At 44.1% G+C, this 22,350-nt stretch overlaps 1 protein-coding gene across 8 annotated transcripts in view; it reads right to left on the bottom strand.

The window, feature by feature from the left end:
- pcdh19 (protocadherin 19) overlaps positions 1 to 22,107 on the bottom strand; it is a 55,592-nt gene extending 33,485 nt beyond the window's left edge. For 2 of the 8 annotated variants that reach the window (XM_053878496.1, XM_053878495.1), the window contains exons 1-2: positions 19,147 to 22,107; positions 15,795 to 16,140 (exon numbers count right to left, since the gene is read on the bottom strand). In XM_053878496.1, coding sequence (XP_053734471.1) covers positions 15,795 to 16,140; positions 19,147 to 21,293 — 2,493 coding nt within the window. In that variant the 5' untranslated portion in view covers positions 21,294 to 22,107. The remainder of the gene's footprint in view (positions 1 to 15,794; positions 16,141 to 19,146) is intronic. The other 6 variants (XM_053878500.1, XM_053878499.1, XM_053878498.1 and 3 more) reach the window with 3 other exon arrangements.
- Between the last annotated feature and the right edge of the window lie 243 nt (positions 22,108 to 22,350).

Genomic DNA, 22,350 nt, shown 5'->3' with positions numbered 1-22,350 from the left:
CACTTGCTCAAACAAACCATGTTTACTCTCTGTGTTGGCTGGATGGAGAAGCTACACTGCCAGTCAAAGGCCGTGTGGGCAAATGTTGCGCAAAGGTATGTGTGTATTGCCAGATTTTTCCTGGGGCAGTTTGTTCTCATGTTAGTTTCATACATGCTTTCCATAAAATCTTTCATTGTTTTACACACTTGGCACACAGACTCCATGATGCAAGTCACAAATCTGTGTTGTGATACCATCTTCACTACGGGTGATGATAAAAACAACCCCTCTGTTGAAAACCCACACTACCCCTATAAGCCGCTGCTAAAACTAAGTCAATGTTTTGAATAAAAATAGAGTCGGCGTTCAAATCTGGTTTGGCTTGAAGCCAAAGTGTAAATTATAGAAAAGGCTTTTTGTTATTGTAACAGATGGGCCAATGAGATCCTATAAATGACCCGGCCACGGATGTATGGCTCACTTTTGATCCTGTTTGCTGGCGTGCCAATGATTTGTACATCTGGTGCAGATATTTGGGATTGTTTTCCCTCTGCAGATGTCACTGCCTGGATTGACAGCCGAGCATTAACTGCTGCTACGTTACCATGACATCCGTAAAGCCTGTTTGTTAACAGGAAGAAATATTAAACACACTGTAGTCCAGAAGTGATTCAGAAGTCCTAAATGTGTCAGCACACATTTGCATGCAGCTTGCAATGAGATTTAATAAATAAATAAATGAATAATTATGTTGCTTGTTTTGAAACTTAGTTTTGAAAACTAATGGGATTTATTAATTTATTTTCTGTTTCCTGTGTTGTGTATTTATTAATTTATCTCACTCATTTCTTTGATTTAAATGTCAGAATTTACGCGGAATATTTTTCAATATTTTTTCATGTAAAGCAATGTTTTCTTTATATCACCAAAAAATACATTTTAACAAGTGCAGTCTTTTAATGCAATAATATTAGCCATTTAATACCGAAGAAAATGGGATATACGAGACGTCAATGTGTCCTACAATCAAAGAGATAGAAACCATTCCTAAATCTGAGGTTAGGTTTGGTCCGCCATCAGCAAAAAGGAAGGTCACAACCCTTCTACAGACATGAGATGAGAGTGGGCGACGAAGGGAGGTTGACATAAATGTACAGCGAGAAGCGCATGGTTACACGCAAATAGTCACAGTGGAGCAAAAAAAAAAAAAAAAAAAGTTGGCGCCAGGCCTTCCGTCATCTCCAACAGGGAGTGGGAGTCTGGCAGTTTGAGTGCAGAGTCAGTGGTGAGAAGGGCCAGATGCAGCAAGCTTGACCGGCTTGTAAGGAAGGCAAGGGGAGCGCGGAGGGGGTTCAGCCGCTGAAACACAGAGGGATTAGCCGCACTGACTTCATTTAATTGAATTTGTATTAGGGCTGTCTTTCGGGGCAAACATAATTTTTCACTGTGGGGGGATATATGGGGTCATGGAAAACAGGAACAGACGGTGGATCTCCGCCTCCCACTTCGGTAGCGGATCCACAGGGAAAGGCCAGCCAGTTGATTCCCAGAGCGCTGACACATAAATACACACACTCACGGTGATTACGTCTCTATTCAAATCCATCCTGCTGCGACGCGTCCACGGTTGAACATCTACCTTTCCTTGGCTAATGTGGAGACCTTGAATCCATTCGTTCACAACATGGAATACTTGTCTGCGCTTCTCAAAGCGTGCCAAGATGTTATCTTCCGACTTGATGTTTATCTTGCTTGATACAGATTGGAATTGTCTTAGTGGAGCGACATAATAATATTTTTTCATCATTTATTCCTGCAAGGCTGATAAACTGTGGAAAAAAAAAATCCTTTTAGTTATCCCCGGGGAGCCGCTGGGTATTTACTTGTAATCCGGGAATTTGATAGAGGAAAACAAGGGGGAATTAATCTGTGTGCAATCAAATGATTCAACTTCAACGTTTGTATTGTCTTGGAGCATGACTGACACTGTTAAGTAGAAAGTAAAAAACAGCTCCACTGTGTGAGCGAGCACCCGGCAACGCCACACAACATTTAAAAAAGCTTTGCGGAGAAATATGGCAGCAGTGAGCCATCTCGTCTGCTGTAGCCGTCGCCTGCAGTCATGTGAAATCTTCCTTTATTTCTTGAGCAGGTGACAGAGTTTGGGACAAAGCTAATGTACCATGAACTACAGCACTTGTTTTATTGCCGCACATTCAAACAAGTAGAGAGGGAGCTCGCAACAAGAGCAGCCACAGCATGAGTGAAGGTGTCTCCGCGGAAATAAAAAGCATCTGTGATCGTAAAGGAAGTGCTATCAGTTTGAGACACATAAAACATTTAGACAGTATCTCTTATAAGTGAGATTAGAACATGTGTCGCATTTCAAAGGGGAAGTAGGATTTGTTTGAGTCTTAGAAATTGCTTTTTTTTCCAGTGATACTTACATTTTAACGGTAAAGATTGAGAGAAAATTCATTTCAATATCAGCGTCCTTTTGTACCTACAGCTTGCTCAGCTACTGCACCGACTGCAATTGCATCTAAATGAAACACCCGCATTGGGTGACAGACACGTCTGAACTTCCATCACTAATCCTTCAAAGGGACATTGGTTTGGCAGTAGATGTGTTGGTTCAGTGCAAGGAAACTCACTTCCTGGTCAGCAACAATCTTAGAATAAATGTGCGAAACCAAAGTTCACACACATGCCACACACCCATTCAAACACTATCATGGACTCACTCACATTTCCCCTTCCACTCCAGCCCCAATCAGTGTGTAAAGTGTCAAGCGTTTAAAAAAAAAAAAAGCGTAATCTCCATCACTTTTTTGATGGCAAGTGGAATAATTGGAACCCTCTTAGGCTCATTACACGGGCTGCTCGCGAGCCGAAAGATGGCTCCAGCTGCCCCGCTTCATTCATGTCAGAGCTTTGAAAACCATCACTTCCTCTGGAAACAAGTCCTTCTGAGACGCACGGACTGGAGGTCCCACGACGGCCATTAATGGCTGATCCCACGGTGCCTTGAAATATATACATCTTTGACCAACTCTTGTCAGCATGCACTCGCAGTGTCGGGGAGAAACGTTGCAACAAATTGTCTATTTAATTGCGCGGCACAGCTCATTCCTCTCAATTACACAAGTTGCCTAAGCAAGTTAATTTGGGGCCTCGGTGCTAATAGGCTGCTCTCTGCTGTTATTATATCTATGTTTGTAATTACTGGTATTGCAATGACTATTACGGAATTATCTAAATTAACCTTTTTGTTTGCTCGGATCACCTGCAGTGACAGACAGCCCTGCTGTCCCCTCAGATAAATCCGGCGTACTTAGCCGTGTGCCTTCCATGGTCATAATAAGAGCCACAGTAGCAAAGGTCCCAGGACGCAGGCTGCATGTGTAAGTGAAAGAGGCAAAAAACAATAGCCACTCCCATGTTTCAGGGTGGCTCTGTTGTTGTTAGTCAGAGGCTCTTTTCATGTGCCTCCAGGCGTCAGATGTTTGTTTTGTGTAGGTGAGCTTTGATCAACGATAACTGGCTCGATAATGCTTATAAAACAGCAACATGGATGATGGTTGTCTCAATGTAAAACCAAAAAACTTGTCCATGCCCCTTTGACATCCCAGAAAAATGACAGAAATCTACTTGTGGTGTGGGTTTGGAGCAGCTTCCAATGGTGGTAGACTGCAGAGTAATGTCATTGACATAGATCCCTGATTAGATTTGAGAAAAGTGCTGGAGGCTGAACTGGTTGTAATCGATTCACTGGCGTTCGTTGTGTGATAGTTTCTCCGTCACGCTGCATCTGTTCATTATCATGTGTCCAACGTGTTAACGCTTACTGCTGGTTATTAATTGCGACGAGAGCAGTACGAGGGAGCGAGAGAGGGAGAGATTTGCTGCTCCAGCCCAGCACGTTAGTTAGCGAGCCGAGACAGGGATATCGACACCGTGGTAAACAAGTGTTCACACCAGGCCGCTTCGATTTCAACATTTCCCCTGATGTTCGGAACTTTGTGCAACTCCCAGATCAGGACTAAATCGGGAGCTCAGGGCTTCACAGTTTCGACCCCTGAGGAATTCAGACCTCCCCAGCCTCGCCACTGTCACACAGATGAAGCAATAGCCACACGTAAACAAACGGCAGCGCAAACACAAGCGTGTGTTTTGGTGATCTGTTGTTCCCTGGTGCGACACCGGCTCCCTATGAAAATAACAAGCAAGGACTGCTTCTACTTGAGGACATCGTACCAGCTTGTCTTCTCATTTAACATGAGTTTACCTGCCCTTTCAGATTAAAGGGCTTTTCTAGGTGCAGGCACATGCTAGTTTATGCCCATTACGTGACAAAACTCCCGCTAGCTTTGAACTTTCAAAAACAGATTGACGGGTTGAGTTCAGTCAAAGCGGTATAAATGAAGACTTTGAAAGTTTACGGAGTCGGATAGTTCAGCCAGTATCAGGCCAGTCTACCTACCAGACAGCCAGCTACATTTTTAACCCACAATGCTTTTACAGTTACGAGCCTGAAAACTTTTTTTTTTTTTGACTCTCAGACGGCAGTTCCACACCCACACAGCTGCTTGAGTTACAGAAAATTGCCCGACTGAAAGAGACTAATGGAAACAACCACTCACAAGCGATCACATGATTTGGATGTTTCAAGCTCACCGTCTGTGCTCGGCATCCACGTCGGTTTTTTTTGATTGACTCGGTTTGAGAAAGCGAACATCATGATCGCCGCAGATATCGCTTGTCAGATGCCTAATCTCCTTGACTCATATCTACACTGGTCACGCTGGGTGACAATGAATCATCCTCCCCCACATCTAAACTCCCAAACCAGTGTTGAGGGAAGCAGTGATAAGCAAGTCCTTATCCTTTTAAAGACACTCCCGTAATCCAACGGTGGTGGGAGGCGGGAGGGGGCTTCAGCTTTAAGAGACTTAGTCTGGATTATAGCTAGTCTTCCAAATTAAACCAAAAGTCAGCTTTCTGCAGTTGCTCATGCAGGCTGGTGACTGGCTTGTTACCAATGCTACAAGGCGAACAAATGCGGTCTATAATTAGAACATTTCCTCATCGTCCACCGAGCCAATAAATATACAGAGGCAACATCTGAACGTTGCGCTTCCAAGGGTGTTGCACATCCATATGACCCTCCTTATCACTTCCGCTACACTGGCCTTGTTGTCCGCACTAAAAATGTTTTTCCATTTCATGTACCTGATTGTGAAAGCCAACCAGCTTAGCTGCAGACAAGCTTCTCAGGCAGGACAAGCGCAGTCCCCACTGACACTGTGTCCCAAAGCAAAACAAGGCCAGATCTGGAGCTTAGAGGCTAAAATAATCATTACTGGGTAGCAAACAAATAAAATGGCCAGGACACAACTCTGTGTTTGAACAACCCCCACACTCTTTGGAGCGGCTACAAACACACAGGGGGTGAGCTAAACATTAACATCGAAAATGGACAATGCTCGGACCAGAAAGCAGCATTTATTCAACTTCAAATATCGAACTCATACTTCAACAAGACTGGAGAATAATGTTTATTAGGCGCAAAAGTCCTTGCTGGCCAGAAATGCTCGGAATAAAATTTGGAAAGTTCAACCTCTGCCCTGAATATGATGACGTTGCTATAAAATTACAGCACTAGTTTAAAGATTAGAGAATAGAGAAGAGAATAGTTGCCTTTTTTAAACTCCAAAATACATTTTCATTAGCCATATTTAGTTTTTCTTATTGCCCAGCAGCTGCTACAGTTATAAATCTTCTACAGTCTACAGTGAAACTGCCTTGCATTCAAACTGCGAGCCATTGAAAGCCAGCATCTGGGAGGAAAAGCGAATGCATTTTGTCAATAGACATCAATTAGAGTGACATTCATCAACCTTATCATACATGTGTTACCGATACGGGGGGGATGTCAAATGCAATTCCAGGCCTGTAATGTTGACATTATCAGCTGAATTACCGCGGCCCTGGATCGATGATCATTAATAATTTATCTCATGTTACTTTCGACTTGCATGGGAATGTTTATTCCTCAGTGATAAGAGTTTGACCACATCAATCCCTGTGAAAGGTATTTGGATCTGGTCAGGGGCCTGGAATCGGGGGCGGGGGGGTGATGAGCAAATAACCCGCCCCTCCCCTTATCAGAGCCTGCAGCTGGATGCCGAGCGGAGGTGGGGCTGAATGGAGAAGCTTATATACTCTTGCTGAAAGGCCAGGGTTGAAAAGAATGCATTTAAAATAAACCGCCAAAATGGGGGAGTTTGGTCCGAGATAAATGATCCTATAGCGGCGCACTCTGCCATTTCCACTAAAACCCTTTGGTCATTCATGAAGAATTATTGTATTGACTGATGATATATTCACATGTCAACAGCACTATGGACATGCAATTGTACTGTAGTACAGGGTGGCTCTGTCCCCACTGCAGGCGTTCCACAAAATAGCAGCACAACACATCCGCCTTGTCTCGCAACAGTCCTCACCACCTGCTTCAGTGTCGGAACCTCATGAACGTGATGTGAACTCCATTGTTTCTCCCCTGGTGTGCTCACCAAAGAAGCAGTCAGCCCACATTAGAGACTAAACGCAACATGCCTACAAAAGTACAGACACGCTGACCTTCCGCAACCGTATACTGAACTTGAGACAAATCTCAAATAGAGGTACAGCAAAGTAATCTCAAACTAAAGAGGTTACTAAGGGAAGTAGTGCACTAGGAGGAGTCTTACAGAGGCCAAGTGCTTTTCATTCATTAAATTGGCCGCCTGGGCTGTGCTATGTCAAACGGTGGACGTGAGGAGAAAGTCAAAACGGACGTCCCATTGTGCTTCTCAGCCAGACAGCGGCTGAATATTGTGTTTTGATGCTATGTGAGAACCAAGGGATCTAAGTGGAGTCATTACCAATTCCCCTGCAGTCATTATCATTTGCTATGTTTTTCAAATTCGCTGCTCGGCTTTTTGGGAGATATCTAAATTACTCCCCGGCTCTTGTATCGCCATCTTGACCTAATGTTGCTCAGGCAAAGGAATGCTATGCTGGAAGCAACATACAGGTGTGAAGAATATACTCGGGAAGCCTTGATTCCAGGAAAACAAGTCTGAACAAAACATTTCTAGCTGAATAGTTTCCAGAAAACCTAGATAATCAAAATGCAAAATAGCATGGTGCTTGAAAAATGAGTTCTACCGACAAATCCCCGACACCTAACATCAGCAATTCTCCGCTGAAACTTATTTTTATGATCTTTTTTGGGGGGGGATTTTGAATGTGTAATCACTTGGCATTCGGAGCCCTTTCAATAGGCTGCTCTGATTTATGTCAGGTTGAATTCGAAGTGACTGCTTAGAGCATTTGCAGACATCATGAATGAAAAAAGAGCCACACAGGGAACACATTAGGGGTCCCACCGTCTCCTTAGACAGGGGGACAAAAGCAGAGGGCTCCGAGATAAAGAAGGGGGATAACAGGGTGAAGGAATGGTTGACACAGAGAAATTGGGCAGAATGGGGGGAAAAAGAAAAGAAAGGATTTGAGACAGTGGCCACACAGGGCAAAGGGAGCACGGGGGCTCTGGGAAGCCTATACTCGGTCATAGCCCATTAGGCTGGCTGGGTGAAAACGCTACAGCTCATTACATGCTCTACCTCTGTTCTGTGGATGAACAATGCACAATTACGCTACCCTGCTGCTCCTTCAGCCACACCGCTGTGTTCGCCTCAGAGGCAGCCGATATTGCTGCTATAGTCGCCTGCCTGCCAAGAGTCTCGGCGCTCATCAAACATCCCATACATTACTCCCTATTGCAAATCCAGGTTTATGTCGAGAACAAAAGCGCTGTAGGAGTTTGCTCAAATCAAAGAGAGAGGAGAAGCAGATCCACTGGTATAAACAGCAATTGTCTATGTAATGTTTGGCTGCTTTTGTCTTCCCTGCCTCCTTTAAGTTCTTGTTTTCGCCTCCTTGAAATAGGACACAAGGGGATTCTTTTATATTTCAATTGCGGTTATTTTTATAATTACAATTACTTTCCAGATTTATCCGTCAAATCCCCCGCTACGTTCTAGTTCCGCATTAGAAATATTTTAAGACATGTCAGAGACTCATCCAACTACACAGTGCCACGCATGTCCTGCGTAATCCTTTTTTGTTTTAATCCAGAAAGGACTTAAAGAAGTCTCCAAATGTCCCTGTAATTTTTTTTTTTTTCCACACACATGGTCGGATTTTTAAAGAAGGATTGTCATGTACATCTCCAGACCTGTTTAATTGTAGAGAGATTTTGAAAAGAGGATCCAAAGCTAGACCAATGCCTTTGACACATTTATGGTTTTGAAGAGACACAACATTATTATGAGACGAAAAGGCGATTTCATTTAAGACATTCAAACGTGCAACTCTTTGTGCTGGATTCAGTCAAGCATGGCGGTAGACTAAGAGAGGCAACAGGTGACACCAACAGAAGACGTTGGATTCACTTTGGATTATTGTTTGTTGACTGCATTGACCAATGATTCGAGGAGTAGTTGCACAACTGCAATGCGGGTCATTTATCCACCAGCAAATTGGTGGACTCCAAGTCTTCCCCCTTCCTTCCACAATTACGCATGCAGAAGTTGACATTTAATCTGATGGTGTGGGGGGCGGGTGAATGCTAACTAACATCTTCCTGCCCATTCTTTGTTTTAGGTCCTTTAGAAAGGTCACTCTTCCCCGGTGTTGGAGCTAGCGTCTTTGAAAAGCTTCCCCTCTCACTGAGCATTGTTGTGTCAGACGGAGTTCTCCCCCACTTCCCTGCTGTCATGGAAAAAAGGCGCAGGATCGGCACCACACATAAAAAAGCCCTTGGAACTTCCGTGACCTCAGCCGTCCAAGTATAAGCCGGCACTCAGTTTCATTAAATATTAGCTATAAAATGCTCAGGAATGTGCTGCTGATATTACACTTCTGCAAGGATGAACAAATATAATGGAATGTGTTTTCTATTAAAGCCTATGTTAAAATACATATAGAGCTTAATCTGGCTGCTCATATTTCCCTCGCCTCCCTCAGTTTTCTGTGGAATGTGCCGCCGCTTATTATTCCATATGACGGCGAGAGACCTACATAACAATTTGGAGTTGGGGATGACTTCAAAGCCTCCGCATATTTACATAAAAGAAAACGCAATTTTATGATGAATAATATTTGAGTCAGAGAGCTTAATTTGAGGGCTAAAAAAACAACAACAACACTGCTGGAAACTCATTTAAATGGGTAATTACAGCCATGCACTTCTTGTAGGGCTTAACAAGGTGCATAATGATGTCCTGGTCGCCCAGCCATAAACATCATCCAAATGTCCCTTTGATTCACCCCATTTAGCCCTTTCTCATTTACGTGTCGCCCCAACCATAAAGGTTCACAGACATTATACAACCTTTACTTTTAACTGCCTGCCTTGAGACTAGCAGCGAGCACACAACAAACCAGCGCCGACAATACTGGTAGCACTATATAGATCACAGGGTCTAACTAGAGGGCAGAGTGATGTTCTGAGCTTTCAGACATCAACACATCGAACAGACAAACAACTACTTTTCGCCGAGCAGGCTCTGTAATTATGCCTTTTTTTAGGTTTATTTTCTGCTTTAAACATTATTTTTGGTCAGAATTATTGGTGTACTCGAACAAAAAAATAGCATACTAAGGATCCAAGCCTGTACTTCTTTTTTAAAAAGATGCATTCCAGCCGTTCCAGAGTGAATTTGACTTTCCAAGTTGTGCGCAATTAACTGGCCCAAATTCAAGCATAACTTCTCATTAACTAGTTGGAGCCAGAGTTCACATCAGGACATTCATTGTTTACATAGTTGGACCCGCAGGGTTATTTATTATCTGGCAGCTTGCAGATCCATCCACCAGCCTCTCTGTTTCACGCCATGATGCGGTGCGTTTTTGACGGGTATTAATTATTATGTTTTGGATTTTGAAGTTTAAACACAGAGACGCTTCATGCTCACTTAACTAAAAGGCACTGAAGGGGCTCATACTTCCCCAAGCTCAGTAAACACGTCCAGTATGGGACATGGGACTGGGTTTGAGATCGAGTTTGAGCCATCAGCCAAGGTGCGAGGGGTCTGTTTTGATTGATGCCCTGAGGTTGGTTATTTCTGCCTGAAGCTGTTGTGTTATATCACTGTTTTACCGCACCGCTAAAACCAACAGAGGTCGGTCGGAAGCTTCTGATACGGCCATCTTTGGTGGGAGGGAACCATCCAGTGAAGGAACAAACAGACACAAATTGCATGAAGGCATTGAGAATAGCACTGTCATGATGTTCATTTCGCCTTGACAGGCTTTGTTTAACTCTGCCTTATGAACACTGACACTTGAAAAGCAGAGTATTATGAAAGTTAATACTGTTGCCAAGTAATTAACAGGTTCAACTGTCACTCCATCAGTGCCCATTCAAAGCATTACGAGATGAAACGGCTCCTCGAGAAGGAGAAGAGCGGCTTCCAAAACACTGGTGATAAATAGATAAGCCATTAACAGCGATGTTTAACCATGGTGGAACATTATTTAATTTGTGCTCCATGAGAAATTCACTGAAGAATGTGTGGTGCCCAAGGATTTTCGATTTAACTTCACATGCAAAATAGGTGCTTTTTAATGGCAGTCCCTTCTTGTCATTCAAATAGAAAAGCCATGAGTCAGGACACTTTTCTAATTAATTATTTACTCCGCCTTGCCGACCCATTTACACTTTTCAAATGCAAAATGCCATTGAAAATATGAGTACAAAGAAAACATTTGAATCCTGCAAAACATGGCGAGCAGGCAACAATGGATCTAAAAGCCTGTCATTTTCCCTCTCAGCATCCAGAGTTGTATTAAGGAAGACTGCTAAAGCGCCGAAAAAGGAGTGTTTTGCTTCATTGCCTTCAATATTGTGACTGGGATGAATAGAATACTGGAGTACAGGCGTCATCATTTTAAAGTCGAGGTGTAACATGAATCCAAGGACGGGAGCCTGGCACGCTTCTGAGCTTGGTATGACATAGGAAGCCAAACTGGACCGTAGAATCCATAAGCCCATTCTCTTCCTTTGTTCGTTTCCCTCATTCGTAGATCTACTGTTCTCTGCGTGTCAAAAAAACTCAAACAATAAAAAGGTAGCCTGACATCCGTTCTTGTTTCCCAGTTGATTCAGAGTCATTAAAGAATTTTAACAGTGAAATGTCTCATTAGCGTCACCTTTCCCCCCCCCCCAAAAAAAAGCGCCAGACTGCTCCACGATACTCGAACCCGCTCATTTCCAGTCCTCCTGTGAAATCCACAATTGGCTCATAATGATGCAGATGATAATGTCACACCTCATATTTCAAATAAATGTGGCATTCCATGAGAAATAGGGTTGGTATTCATCAGCACATCCACGGGGGAGATTGGCAGTTTCAACAGATCTGTCTATGCACTGACAGCATGACATCTACTTTGCATGCTCAATATGACACGTCTGAATGCGCCCATGCATATTGTCCTGATGTGCAGTGATAGCAGCGTATTTGAAGCTGTGCCGGAACCACTCCCTGTTGTTTCTCCGGCGCTGATGATATCAAAACGTGTTCCTGAGGGAATGAGCAACTGACACCACGCGATACCTTGACAGTTCTTTTGTTCCAATTTTCTCATTTTGGCTGCTTTGATGGAAGCTGAACGGCGAATAAACAAACAAAACATGGACATCAACTTTCATTTTCGCCATTCATCGATATACAGAAACGCTTTACTGCAGTAAGAGAAGCTACTCACAACACGAGAGCATGCTGAATAGAATGAACCCGACCCAGCGCTCGACCTGGCACGGAACAAGCCCTGCACTATAAATCATTCATCTTGATTTCTTTTCAATACACCAGGTTTAAGGCATAATCTACGATGTTTATCAATAAATTCAGACTTATTTCCCTGCTATGTTCATCACGACCAGGAACCACAGGTGTTCGCTGGTTACGATCATGTAACACATTCTAGCCAAAGGCCATTCCTCTCCTATGTAACTGCCTCACCACCATGTGATAATGAAGCCATAGCTCTAGTCTCATGTGTCCCCTCACATTAGTGCTGCTATAAGCAGGTCTAGCAAATATCATGCAGCTGAGGCTTTTCAAAACAATGGCCAGGGATGTTCCAGGAGGTATAGGAATTCTCGCTGGGGACAACACAATATACACAACGCGATTTCAGGTCTAAGGCCTGTGGGGAGACCTGTCACTGTTATCTTTGTTCAGTCCGCTTTTAGAGAATGTGTGTTTTTTGCTAAAGCATGCTTTGTCTGGAGGCAGGAACAGCTTTATCCTTGCCACTCTGACGTGAGCACAACGCTCGCTGCCCTTCAAAAATGAACAATTCAGAGCATTTAGCGTCTTTTGACAGCAAGATAAATTGTCGATTAACAAAGCTCTTCCTGGTGGTCAAACAGATCTCTATAACTAATGGTTGCGATTTTCTGTGGAGCAATAAACACAAGTATATCCCCACACCCGGGTCATACAAACACGTGCTCCACCAGGCAAGACTGAATTACACATAACTGATGAGGTTTTTGGCGGATAAAATAAACATACCAAGGTAATCACAACAGTGGAGACACTCCTCAGCAGGCACAGAGGTATGTGGCAATATCAGGCTTTCCGCTACATGTGAACGATTGTGGTGCGCCGCACAGAGCCGCCATGCTTTCAGAATAATGTTCTTAATCATCTTCTTTAAAGATGAAAACACTGCAAAAAGCAGAAAACGCATAATGCATCATGGAGGTGGACACGATTATGGTGGTTTTTGGTGTGTTTTTTTAAGGAAAATCGCCAACAGAGCATCATAAAAACTCAAATATGTTGCTCATGGAAGTGAAGTTGTGTGAATATGAAGAGGCAGAATGTGTGAGGACGGCTGCCAGTTTACTTGCCAAGATTAAAAACTAGCATTTTTATTGTCTCCAATTCAATAAATGTCAAAAATCCCTCCTGTCCTTCCTTGATCTTGACTTGCTGCATCTAAATTTTGAGCGCGTCGATGTGGCGTTGTACACCATGATCTAAAAAAATTACAAAGCCGCTTGTAACAACACAATTATCAGTCAGCTGGAGGTTGCCTTTTGATGTGTTCATGAATATGAGAATGTATTATGATTCGCCATTGTTCCAATGAGATGGTAATGGCTTCAGTGTAAAACTACGCGACCGGTCAGTAGCCTCAACAGTCGAAAAGCAAAAGTTAATCGTCCATATCTTTTGAACAAATGTATTCCTCCAAAACGTCTGTTGTTGTTTAAAAGCGAATCGCACACTCTCTTTCTAAACAAGCAAAAGAGGAGGCAGACAGATGGTTTTCAACAGCAGCAAAAGAGGCGTTAATGCTTTTTCTGTTCTGGGTAAATTTCAATATTTGCACTGAAGCATCACCAATATACCAGCTTTAAACATTGAGCACATTCAATCAATCCTCAATCCACATTCTCATTAGCTGAGCCAAGCGTTGAGTAATTCTGTGGCAAACATGCTTTTATTGGTCCGTAATGCCACCTCGACATGTTCTTTTTTGATTCAATACATTGATTTATGAGCATTCTCATCCCTGTTTTTGGGCTGATGTAATGTAGCGGCTGACCAGGATAGAAAAATGTAAGAGCACTCTCCACGTGCCTCCACTGCTCCTGTCCACAGGTCAACCTGTCCTGTCTGCCTTCACGTAATTCACACACTTGTCACTCACAACCAAGCCATAAAAAGCCTGAAGCTGCGTCTTGTATGAATGATTTGGTGCCACCGGATAAATCAATTCCCTGTTTTAAGACTTCACATCTCAGTAGAGCCTTTTCGTCAACAGAAAATAGGAGCCTTCGGTTACGCATTTGCAATTTGTTTCTGTCAAATGCAGCAACACGTTGGTCTACATAAGACCTGGTTCTGTTATTTTTTCCTCACGCGTACACACATGAAGGATGAAAATAAGTGCCCCTTCCGCCCATGGGATCAAGGAGAAGTGGGTCATGAAGCGAAGGACAGAGATTGCAGGAGGAATCCAATAGCCCAGTTCATACATCCAAAAATCTATAAAATATAGATCAGCTGGTCCACATCCACTCAGCCTGAATCTTCCTTTTTGGCCGAGCGCCTCTACATGCTACGTCAGATCAATCCAGCGGTTGACTGTGCTGAGCGGCCAACACTTGGTAACTGCCAAATGTGCTGTGCATAGATTATGTCATTGATCACGTTTGCTCTCTCACTGAAAAAAATATTACGATATTCTGAACGTAACTTGTTCAGAATAACTTTGGGTTCATGGCATATGACTACAGACAAACCATTACATAAAAGGTAGTGCCAAAAAGGTGGAAGAATTGAGATTCTCATTTGCTTCCATACATAACTCATTTAAATTGTCCCAAAATGTTTGCTGCTGTCCGCTATTTTGTAAATGCGTCCGACGTCCTGACGTCACCACGCAGCCCGTTCTGGACACACAGAAAATTCTACCTCTGTCTTCACTAAAGTTTGACGTAATTTCGGATTTTACCGAATGTCCGGAAACACCGAGCTGGACGACGCAAACAGTGTGCAAGCGCTGCAAAACTAAGATCCAGCAATTCGACAACACCATTGCTAGGCATCTCCCGGAGATCTGAGACACAGCAAGCCTGTACCTAAAGACGGCCACGGTACGTCTTTACTTAGAGACTAAAAGAACAGACACCAGTAAAAGCAGGTTTAACTGTCTCCATTTCATCTGATCAGATCATAAATCCTTTGGATTTGCAAAATCGATTTTGAATCTAATGGTGAGAGAGAAAAAAAAATATCACACCCCCCATTAAATAACTACAATAGTGACCTCCCTGACAAACCCATTTCATACAACATCCAAGAATAGTGTTGGCTTGGCATAAGCTGAGCTGTCATTACAGCGACCAAAAATATTAACCCAAAACAGCACATCTTGTCAGCGAAGACACATGATATTGTACATTGTGTCTTAAGTCTCATTTTCTGATTTTATTTTTTGGTCATTCTGAACGGAATAGGTTGTCTGAGTGACCATCAAAACCTTAGTAGCAGCAGATGGAACTTCAGAGCACCACCAAAAGGTAATCATCTGTTCGTCAACAATTCCTGAAATTTTAATAAAAATATATTCAAAACCTTTTGAGTTATACTGCGAAACAATTGAGACAGAATGAGAAGACAGTCGGATGAATGAGGCCCAAAACATTGACCTCCTTGGCCTTAGAAAAAAAAAAAACCAAAACAGTCAGTCCTCACTCATCTGAATGAAAAATAATAAAAAGGATGTCATCTTCAAAAGCCCTTGACAAGGACGTAAAAAAAGTTTATTAAATAAGTTAAGAATTGTATTGAACTTGTCAATTGTGCTCGTGTTCGGCTTCAATAGATCCCCAAATGTCTTGAAGGATTTATCTCAGACTGACTGACATAAAGTCATACGCCATTCTTAATAACTTAGCTTTGTCTCGGAAGATAGACATTCCACTGACAGTGACTGGGGAGTGATGGAGAGGCAAATTTCACCTGACAAGGGGAGTGATATTTACTTTGAAGAGCTTTTTGAAATGGAATCAGTATACATCACTCATGAATAAAAGGATGCATTGAGAATAAGCCATGAAAGAAATCCGACTTTGACATTGAAAGTTTCCGCTTATAAGTCATGCGTTTCACTTGATGTATCTATTGAAACCTGCAGCCAAAGTTTTAGGACAGAGCTTGGTAGAGTCTCACCTCTGGCAGTGGCATGCCGTTGATGATGAGGTCTGGCTGTTGGTGGCCCTGCCCGGTGAACGGGTGCTGGTAGCCGTGGTTGGGAGCTGCATTGCGTGAATTCTGGTTCTCCACGTTGAGGAAGGTGCTCTCAGAGCGCCTGCAGCCCAGCGGCAGGCTCTGCTGGTGGTAGTCGAAGTAGTTGAGCGAGGAGGTGAGAGATGAGCAACTCACCACATTCATCTTGTCTGTCTCTTCGACATCGCGTGGTACCAGACGGATGTCGTTCTTGTTCAGCTTCTTCTTCTTGCTGGACTTCTTCTGGTTGCCATATGAGTACTCGGCCACCCTGCGCAAGTAGAAGAAACTGAACAGACTCAATAAAGCAGTGTCCTGCCTTTGCTTCCGGATTCAGTGGTCAAACAGCTGCCCAGTCATGCCAGCCTGGGCGCTCCTCGACCATGAGTACTGCACAGATGACATGCTGGGTCCACAGGCGGGTGGTGCGACTCATACTTAAATACCAGTGAGACCTACTTGTGATCATCGAAAATCCCCTTGTGTGCATCTTGGAGATAGATTTTGTCATTGTTAATCGTCATTTTCCACCACTATTAATATCTTTATTTTATTTTTTTAATGCACAGTTGGTTCAGTGCCTCTTCAAAATGATGTTAAAATCAGAATCTGTACTCTACCAAATGGCACAATCAAATGCCTCTTAACTGAAAACGTTTTAAAAACTGGAAGATCATGACGGAAATTAGTGTTTTTCTGATGCATTTGGCTCTTGGCGCTATCATTTGTACGTCTTTTACCCCTCAATGCTAAGACACTAGCATTCTGTTGTGGCAAGTCTCGAATGCATACTCCTCACTTAGGAATGGAGCATTGTTTTTGACTGTAACAGGCCTTATATTTAGACCTATTTATGAGCTCTTCCAACAACGTTGTTTGAACTGTAATGTGATATTCATTTCACGTCTCACCACCCCGGCCCGACACCCATACACTTGCGATGGAGTGGTCACCTCACATTTGTTTATCTTTGCATGCTCAACAATCAACATGTCACAAACAAGCAGAATGCAAACATGCCAAAACCACGGAAGCGAAGCAGAAGACGCTGGTACACATCACTACTACCGGTATATGCAATCGCATTCAAAGCACGCTCTCCACACTCATCCATTTTCTTTCCTTTCATTTCCACGGAAGCCCAACAGCAATAAGGAGTGCAGAGGAACTGCAGATTCACATTTACTTAGCTCTTCTCTGTGGCTGCTGCAAACTCACACTGAGTATTTTGACTTAAATGAGAGAAAATGAGCAGCACGGCCACTTTTTTTTTTCTATCAAAGGCTGAGTGAAATATCTCTTCATTGCACAGCCCCACTTTTTTTTTTTCCAAGGAAGAACAGATGCTATGTGCTCGATAGTGATGACTACAAACTTTACGAGACGTATTTCTCATATTTTGAGCCTCTTTTTTTACCCACGTGAGATAGCTTCAACTCTAGATGAAACCCCTTATAATCGCATAGCATGGCGCAGATGTTCCATTTCTGGTTACCACTGACAGTCGATGCAGTCAATGGTTGGCCTGCTTGCCTTCAATTTTGTTGTCAACATATACCATAAGTGTTTTTGTTGTCATTTAAAACAACCACCAGGTTCCATGTCTGCACATTTACAAGAAAAGTCTGTTTTTTTTCATCAGCTTAGCATGTTGTCTCTGACCTCTAGGGTCCAACTTGAGAGCAAGACGTCTTAAGAGACAGACAGAATGATGGAGGACGTGCAATAAATTGTAGATTACTTCTCCTCATATTGGAGGTGGTGACAGTGGAGGAGACATCAGCGCTGATTAAAGAACACAGCAGGAGGAGTCTCTTACGACAGCAGAAAAAAGTGGCTTGCTGAGAGAAGTTTGGAGTGCGTTTGCTGTCCATTACCGCTTGTTTTCGAGCTAAAAATTGCCATATAAATATCCATTTCAGCCCAAGTGGGCTTCTTGGGTTCCAGATTAGTAGATTTATCATAACATAATGTGATCATTGCATCAAAGCGTCTGACTAAAATGTCAGTCCCAAAGTTCCTGTGCCTTCAGTTGGCAACGTAAACAACCACGATGACTCATTTAAAGAATATGTCTGTTGAAAACCGGGAGAATTGGAATCAACAAAAATTATGTTTGCAGCAAAACGCGATTATAGCTGCAGGTTAAACTCTCCAATCCAATCTATATGTAAATGTGTCGGTGTAAATGAAGCACGGGGAAATAAAAAGCCGGCCTCATAAATGAAGCAAAACAGAATGATAATGAAAATGATCAGCCACTTTTGGGGAAGTGGGTTGATCAACACGTTTTAATGACACGCCACAGCGCTAGACTCCAAACGTCTTGAGCCGTTGTTTAGTGGAGAATTAAGGGTAATCAGGACGGCGACAAATTCACCGCAGATTAATGTTGATAAGAGTCAATCAGCCACGGATATTAAGGAATGAATGTCTGGTAGATGGTGAACCAGCGGGACGTTAATTGTCCAGCAATACACTCTGCAAATTGAACATGACAGTTGAACCGTCATATTTATGAGTCAATTGAACCGTTCTATTTACGGGGCAATTGCTTACAATGGGAGGGCCACATCAGGCAACAGGGAATGAGGATTTTATCGTCATTATTTATTGAACTCACAGTCCGTGATTCGCCGTAAACAACTGTGGCATCCGTTTGGCACTGTTGCTTGCCGGACTGAAGACTGTATGTATTTTCATTGCACCACTCTTGACTCTTGACTTCATCTCAAATCATAGGATGCTGCTGTGCACAGACTTTCACACAACACAAAGGTGCAGTTGTTGCATGGGAAGATCAACAAATGAAACAACAAACCTGCCATATTAAACACCTTTTTGTGTCCAAGCTCATACACATGTAGCTTCTTTGTCAGGCCCTTACTTCAATGCATATTGGATTATATTCCGATGTGCAGTGTTCTTATTTGTACCACTTGTACTGTCCATTTTTACAAAACAAAGCTTTCATTTGTGACACACATCAGCTCATCTCCTATTGTGTAGCCTTTCCAGCCTGTACTCTCGAGGGAAACTGAGTTTTTGACCCTGAATTTTGAGGCCACGAATCACAGGGGGGTCCATCGATTTGAATAAAAATAAGATTTAGGACTATGAATGATATTTTTTTTGGAAAGCCGAATCTGGGGCTACGACATTCAAGCACTCAAAAGCAGCATGACAAAAGCAAGTGACAGAGATGGAGGTCTGCTTCTCCTCTCTCTGAGACACACACACACACACACACACAGACACATACAGAGAGGGAGGGAGGAGTAGAGAGAGTCAGTACCTGCAGTTGTATGTACGAATCTCCTTGTTGTCCCTCTTGCACTTCACCGCCACAAAGATCATGGTGACGAAAAGAATTGCAGCAATGGATCCCAGGGCGATGATGAATATGAGGGAGAGGTTGACCGGTCCGATGGACTCCTGGGTGTTCAGTTCCGGGGAGAGATACACTACGATGTAGGCCGAGGCGGAGTGCGAGGGTTTGCCGTGATCTCTGGCCACCACGGTGATCTCATAGGTGGACTTGACGTTCTCTCCAAACATCCGCGTGGAACGCACCTCCCCATTAACTTGGTCGATCTCAAAGAAAGCCCGGTCTCCTTCTGAGATGGTGTACGTCAGGCGACCGTTCTCGCCCTCGTCATAGTCATCAGCTTTCACTTGGGTCACCATGTAGCCTACACCTGCGTTTCTAGGGATAGACACCTCAGCGGTGCCATTGACCAGAGGCGGGTTGGTCATAATCGGAGTGTTATCGTTGACATCGAGCACCACAATCCGCACCGTGGCATTGCTTGACAAAGAGGGGTTCCCGTTGTCTTGGGCTAAGACTTTAAAGTCAAAAGTTCGGGTGTACTCGTGGTCGAAAGATCTCATTGAGTAAATGCGGCCTGTTGGGTTAATGCTCACGTACGTGTTTACATCCATGTGCTTGATCTCACCGGGAACTATGGAGTAAGTAACGGTGCCATTCATCCCCAAATCTGGGTCTTCAGCAGACACAGCAAGCAAACACGAGCCAGGGAGGTTGTTCTCCATCACCATCTCTTGGTAGTGTGGCTTCAGGAAATGAGGAGGGTTGTCGTTTTCATCCGTGACTTTCACCACCAGAGATTTAGTGGCCCGTAAAGGCGGGATGCCGCTGTCTTCAGCCTGAATCGTCAGATTATAAGTGTCCTTCTGCTCTCTGTCCAGTCGGCCATCGACAAGTATAGTGGAGAAGCTCTCATATTCTTGCAGTCTGAAGGGAACGTTACCCTGGAGCCTGCATTGCACTTTGCCGTTTGCCCCAGAGTCCTTATCAGACACCCGCACTAATGCAATGACATATCCACGCTGAGCGTTTTCACTCACTTCCACCATCTCTGTGTTGAGCGAGAGCAGGCTGATGACAGGCGGGTTGTCATTGGTGTCCATCACGTTCACGGTGACTTTGCAGTGAGCCGGGATGGAGTTTGGACCCAGATCTTTGGCTTGGACGTCGATTTCGTATATCTGGGTGGTTTCGTAATCCAGAACGCCGTTGACGGTGATGATGCCGGTTCTGGGGTCGATCTTAAACGCGTCTCTGGTTTTCTCAGTGACATAGCTGTTGAATGAGTACACCACCTCGCCATTCGTGCCCTCATCCGGGTCCGTCGCGTTCAAGTCGATCACTAATGTGTTGATGGGGGAGTTCTCCATCACGTTGACCGTGTAGACCGGCTCGTCAAACACAGGGTTGTTGTCGTTGGAGTCGATAACTTTGATATTCAGCTGGACTGCTCCTATCTTAGGAGGATCTCCCCCATCCTCCGCGCTGATCTCATAGGAGTAGTGCGACTGCGTCTCTCTGTCCAGTGACTTTTGCACAACAAGCTCTGCTATTTTGGATCCGTCCCCTCTTGTTTTGATTTCTAGCCCGAAAAGCTCGTTTGGCGTGATGGAATAGGACTGCACGCCGAAGATCCCGGAGTCCGGATCGCTTGCCCCCTCTAGGGGAAACCTGGTACCAGGGGAGGCGTTCTCTGAGATCTCAATATCGATGTGGCTCGTCGGGAACCGGGGCGCGTTGTCGTTCAAATCCTCGATTTCAACTTTGATGACGCAGATCTCCATCGAGTTGGACATGACTTCCAGAGAAATAATGCACTTCGGGTTCTGGCGACAAACTACGTCCCGGTCGATTTTCATTTGAGTTGTAAGGATTCCGGCTGGACTCAGTTCCACCCACCGTGGTTCCGAATTCGATATGACCCTCAGATAGGGAGGCTGCGGTGCGATTTGGAATCCTTGCTTCAGCGCGTCCCTGGTCACGTTTCCAATCACGGAGCCGGGCTTCATCTCCTCGTTAATTCCATATTTTAGGTTGATAACAGCCTCCGCCCCGACCCAAGTCAGGACAAAAACACACAATAAGTGTATCAATTCCATCTCCTTGGCAAACATAGTACCTGTTGAGTTTTTAATCGCTTGGTAGACACAGATTTTTAACAATTACGCACGCTGGTTGGGCTCATAGAGATCAATATTCCGACAGAACCGCGCCGTCTGACTGTTCAGGGGAGAAAAAGTGTTCGAATGACAATCGGTGCCGTCTCGATTAGATCATTCTAACAAGTGCCCTTTGCTTATTAGACTTTCCTGTCTTCGATCCGCTGCAGGGAGACACAGACTGGGGCTGACGAATCGGGAGGAACATGCTGAACCTTCTCAGAACTCGGATTTTACGCGTGAGAAATCCTCCGGGCGCGCACCGAACAGGTTCATATGTCCGATAGAGGGAGGGAGAAAAAATATATAAAATCCGAAGAGCGAGTCCACAGTCTGCGACTGTCAGTCTTCTTAAAGAAAAATGAAAGAAGTCAAATTCTCCGCCTTGGTGCTTGGAGAGAATCGGCTGCGCTCTCTTGGATCAACATCTTTCTCGGTGCGTTTCAGAAGTCCATTGAGAAAACGATTTCAAGTCCGAGTGTATCTGATTGAATCGGTATCTCTGAGCACATCGGCGGTGTCCTGGCTTTATCTCCGGCAAATAAGTTCCTTGTTTCACTTTCAAAAAAAAAAAAAGCAGTAGATATCCAGAAAGCTGCTCCTTGTGGATGACCAAAACAAGCAAAAATCCGATGCACGCGCGGAGGCAGTGGTGAGAAATCTGCTGCAAACTAAGTGCACAGGAGCCAGTATCCAGTCTGGTGCAGAGAAGGAGAAAAACGGAACACACACTTTCCTAGTTGACTCCAAACGAGCGCTCCTTAGGCTTCACTGGTGCACACTGGAGGAGGCGCAGCTCCAAGCGAGGAGCTCCGTCTCTGGACCCGCAATCCAGCCAGCCAATGAGGAAAGCCGAGCAGTCCGGAGGCGGGGCAATGCGCAGCAATGAAACACAGCCAGAGTACCTGCTCTCCTGCAGATGGATGATTCAACGGGCAATTACAGTCTACAAGTCACAACGCGGAGCGCGGAATTAGATGTGGGTTCTGAAAACACAAAATGAAACACAATA

This window comes from Synchiropus splendidus, chromosome 11, assembly GCF_027744825.2.
Source record: "Synchiropus splendidus isolate RoL2022-P1 chromosome 11, RoL_Sspl_1.0, whole genome shotgun sequence".
NCBI lineage: Eukaryota > Metazoa > Chordata > Actinopteri > Syngnathiformes > Callionymidae > Synchiropus > Synchiropus splendidus.
Note: the sequence above shows the minus strand (reverse complement) of the source record. Positions and strands in the feature narration are given on the sequence as shown.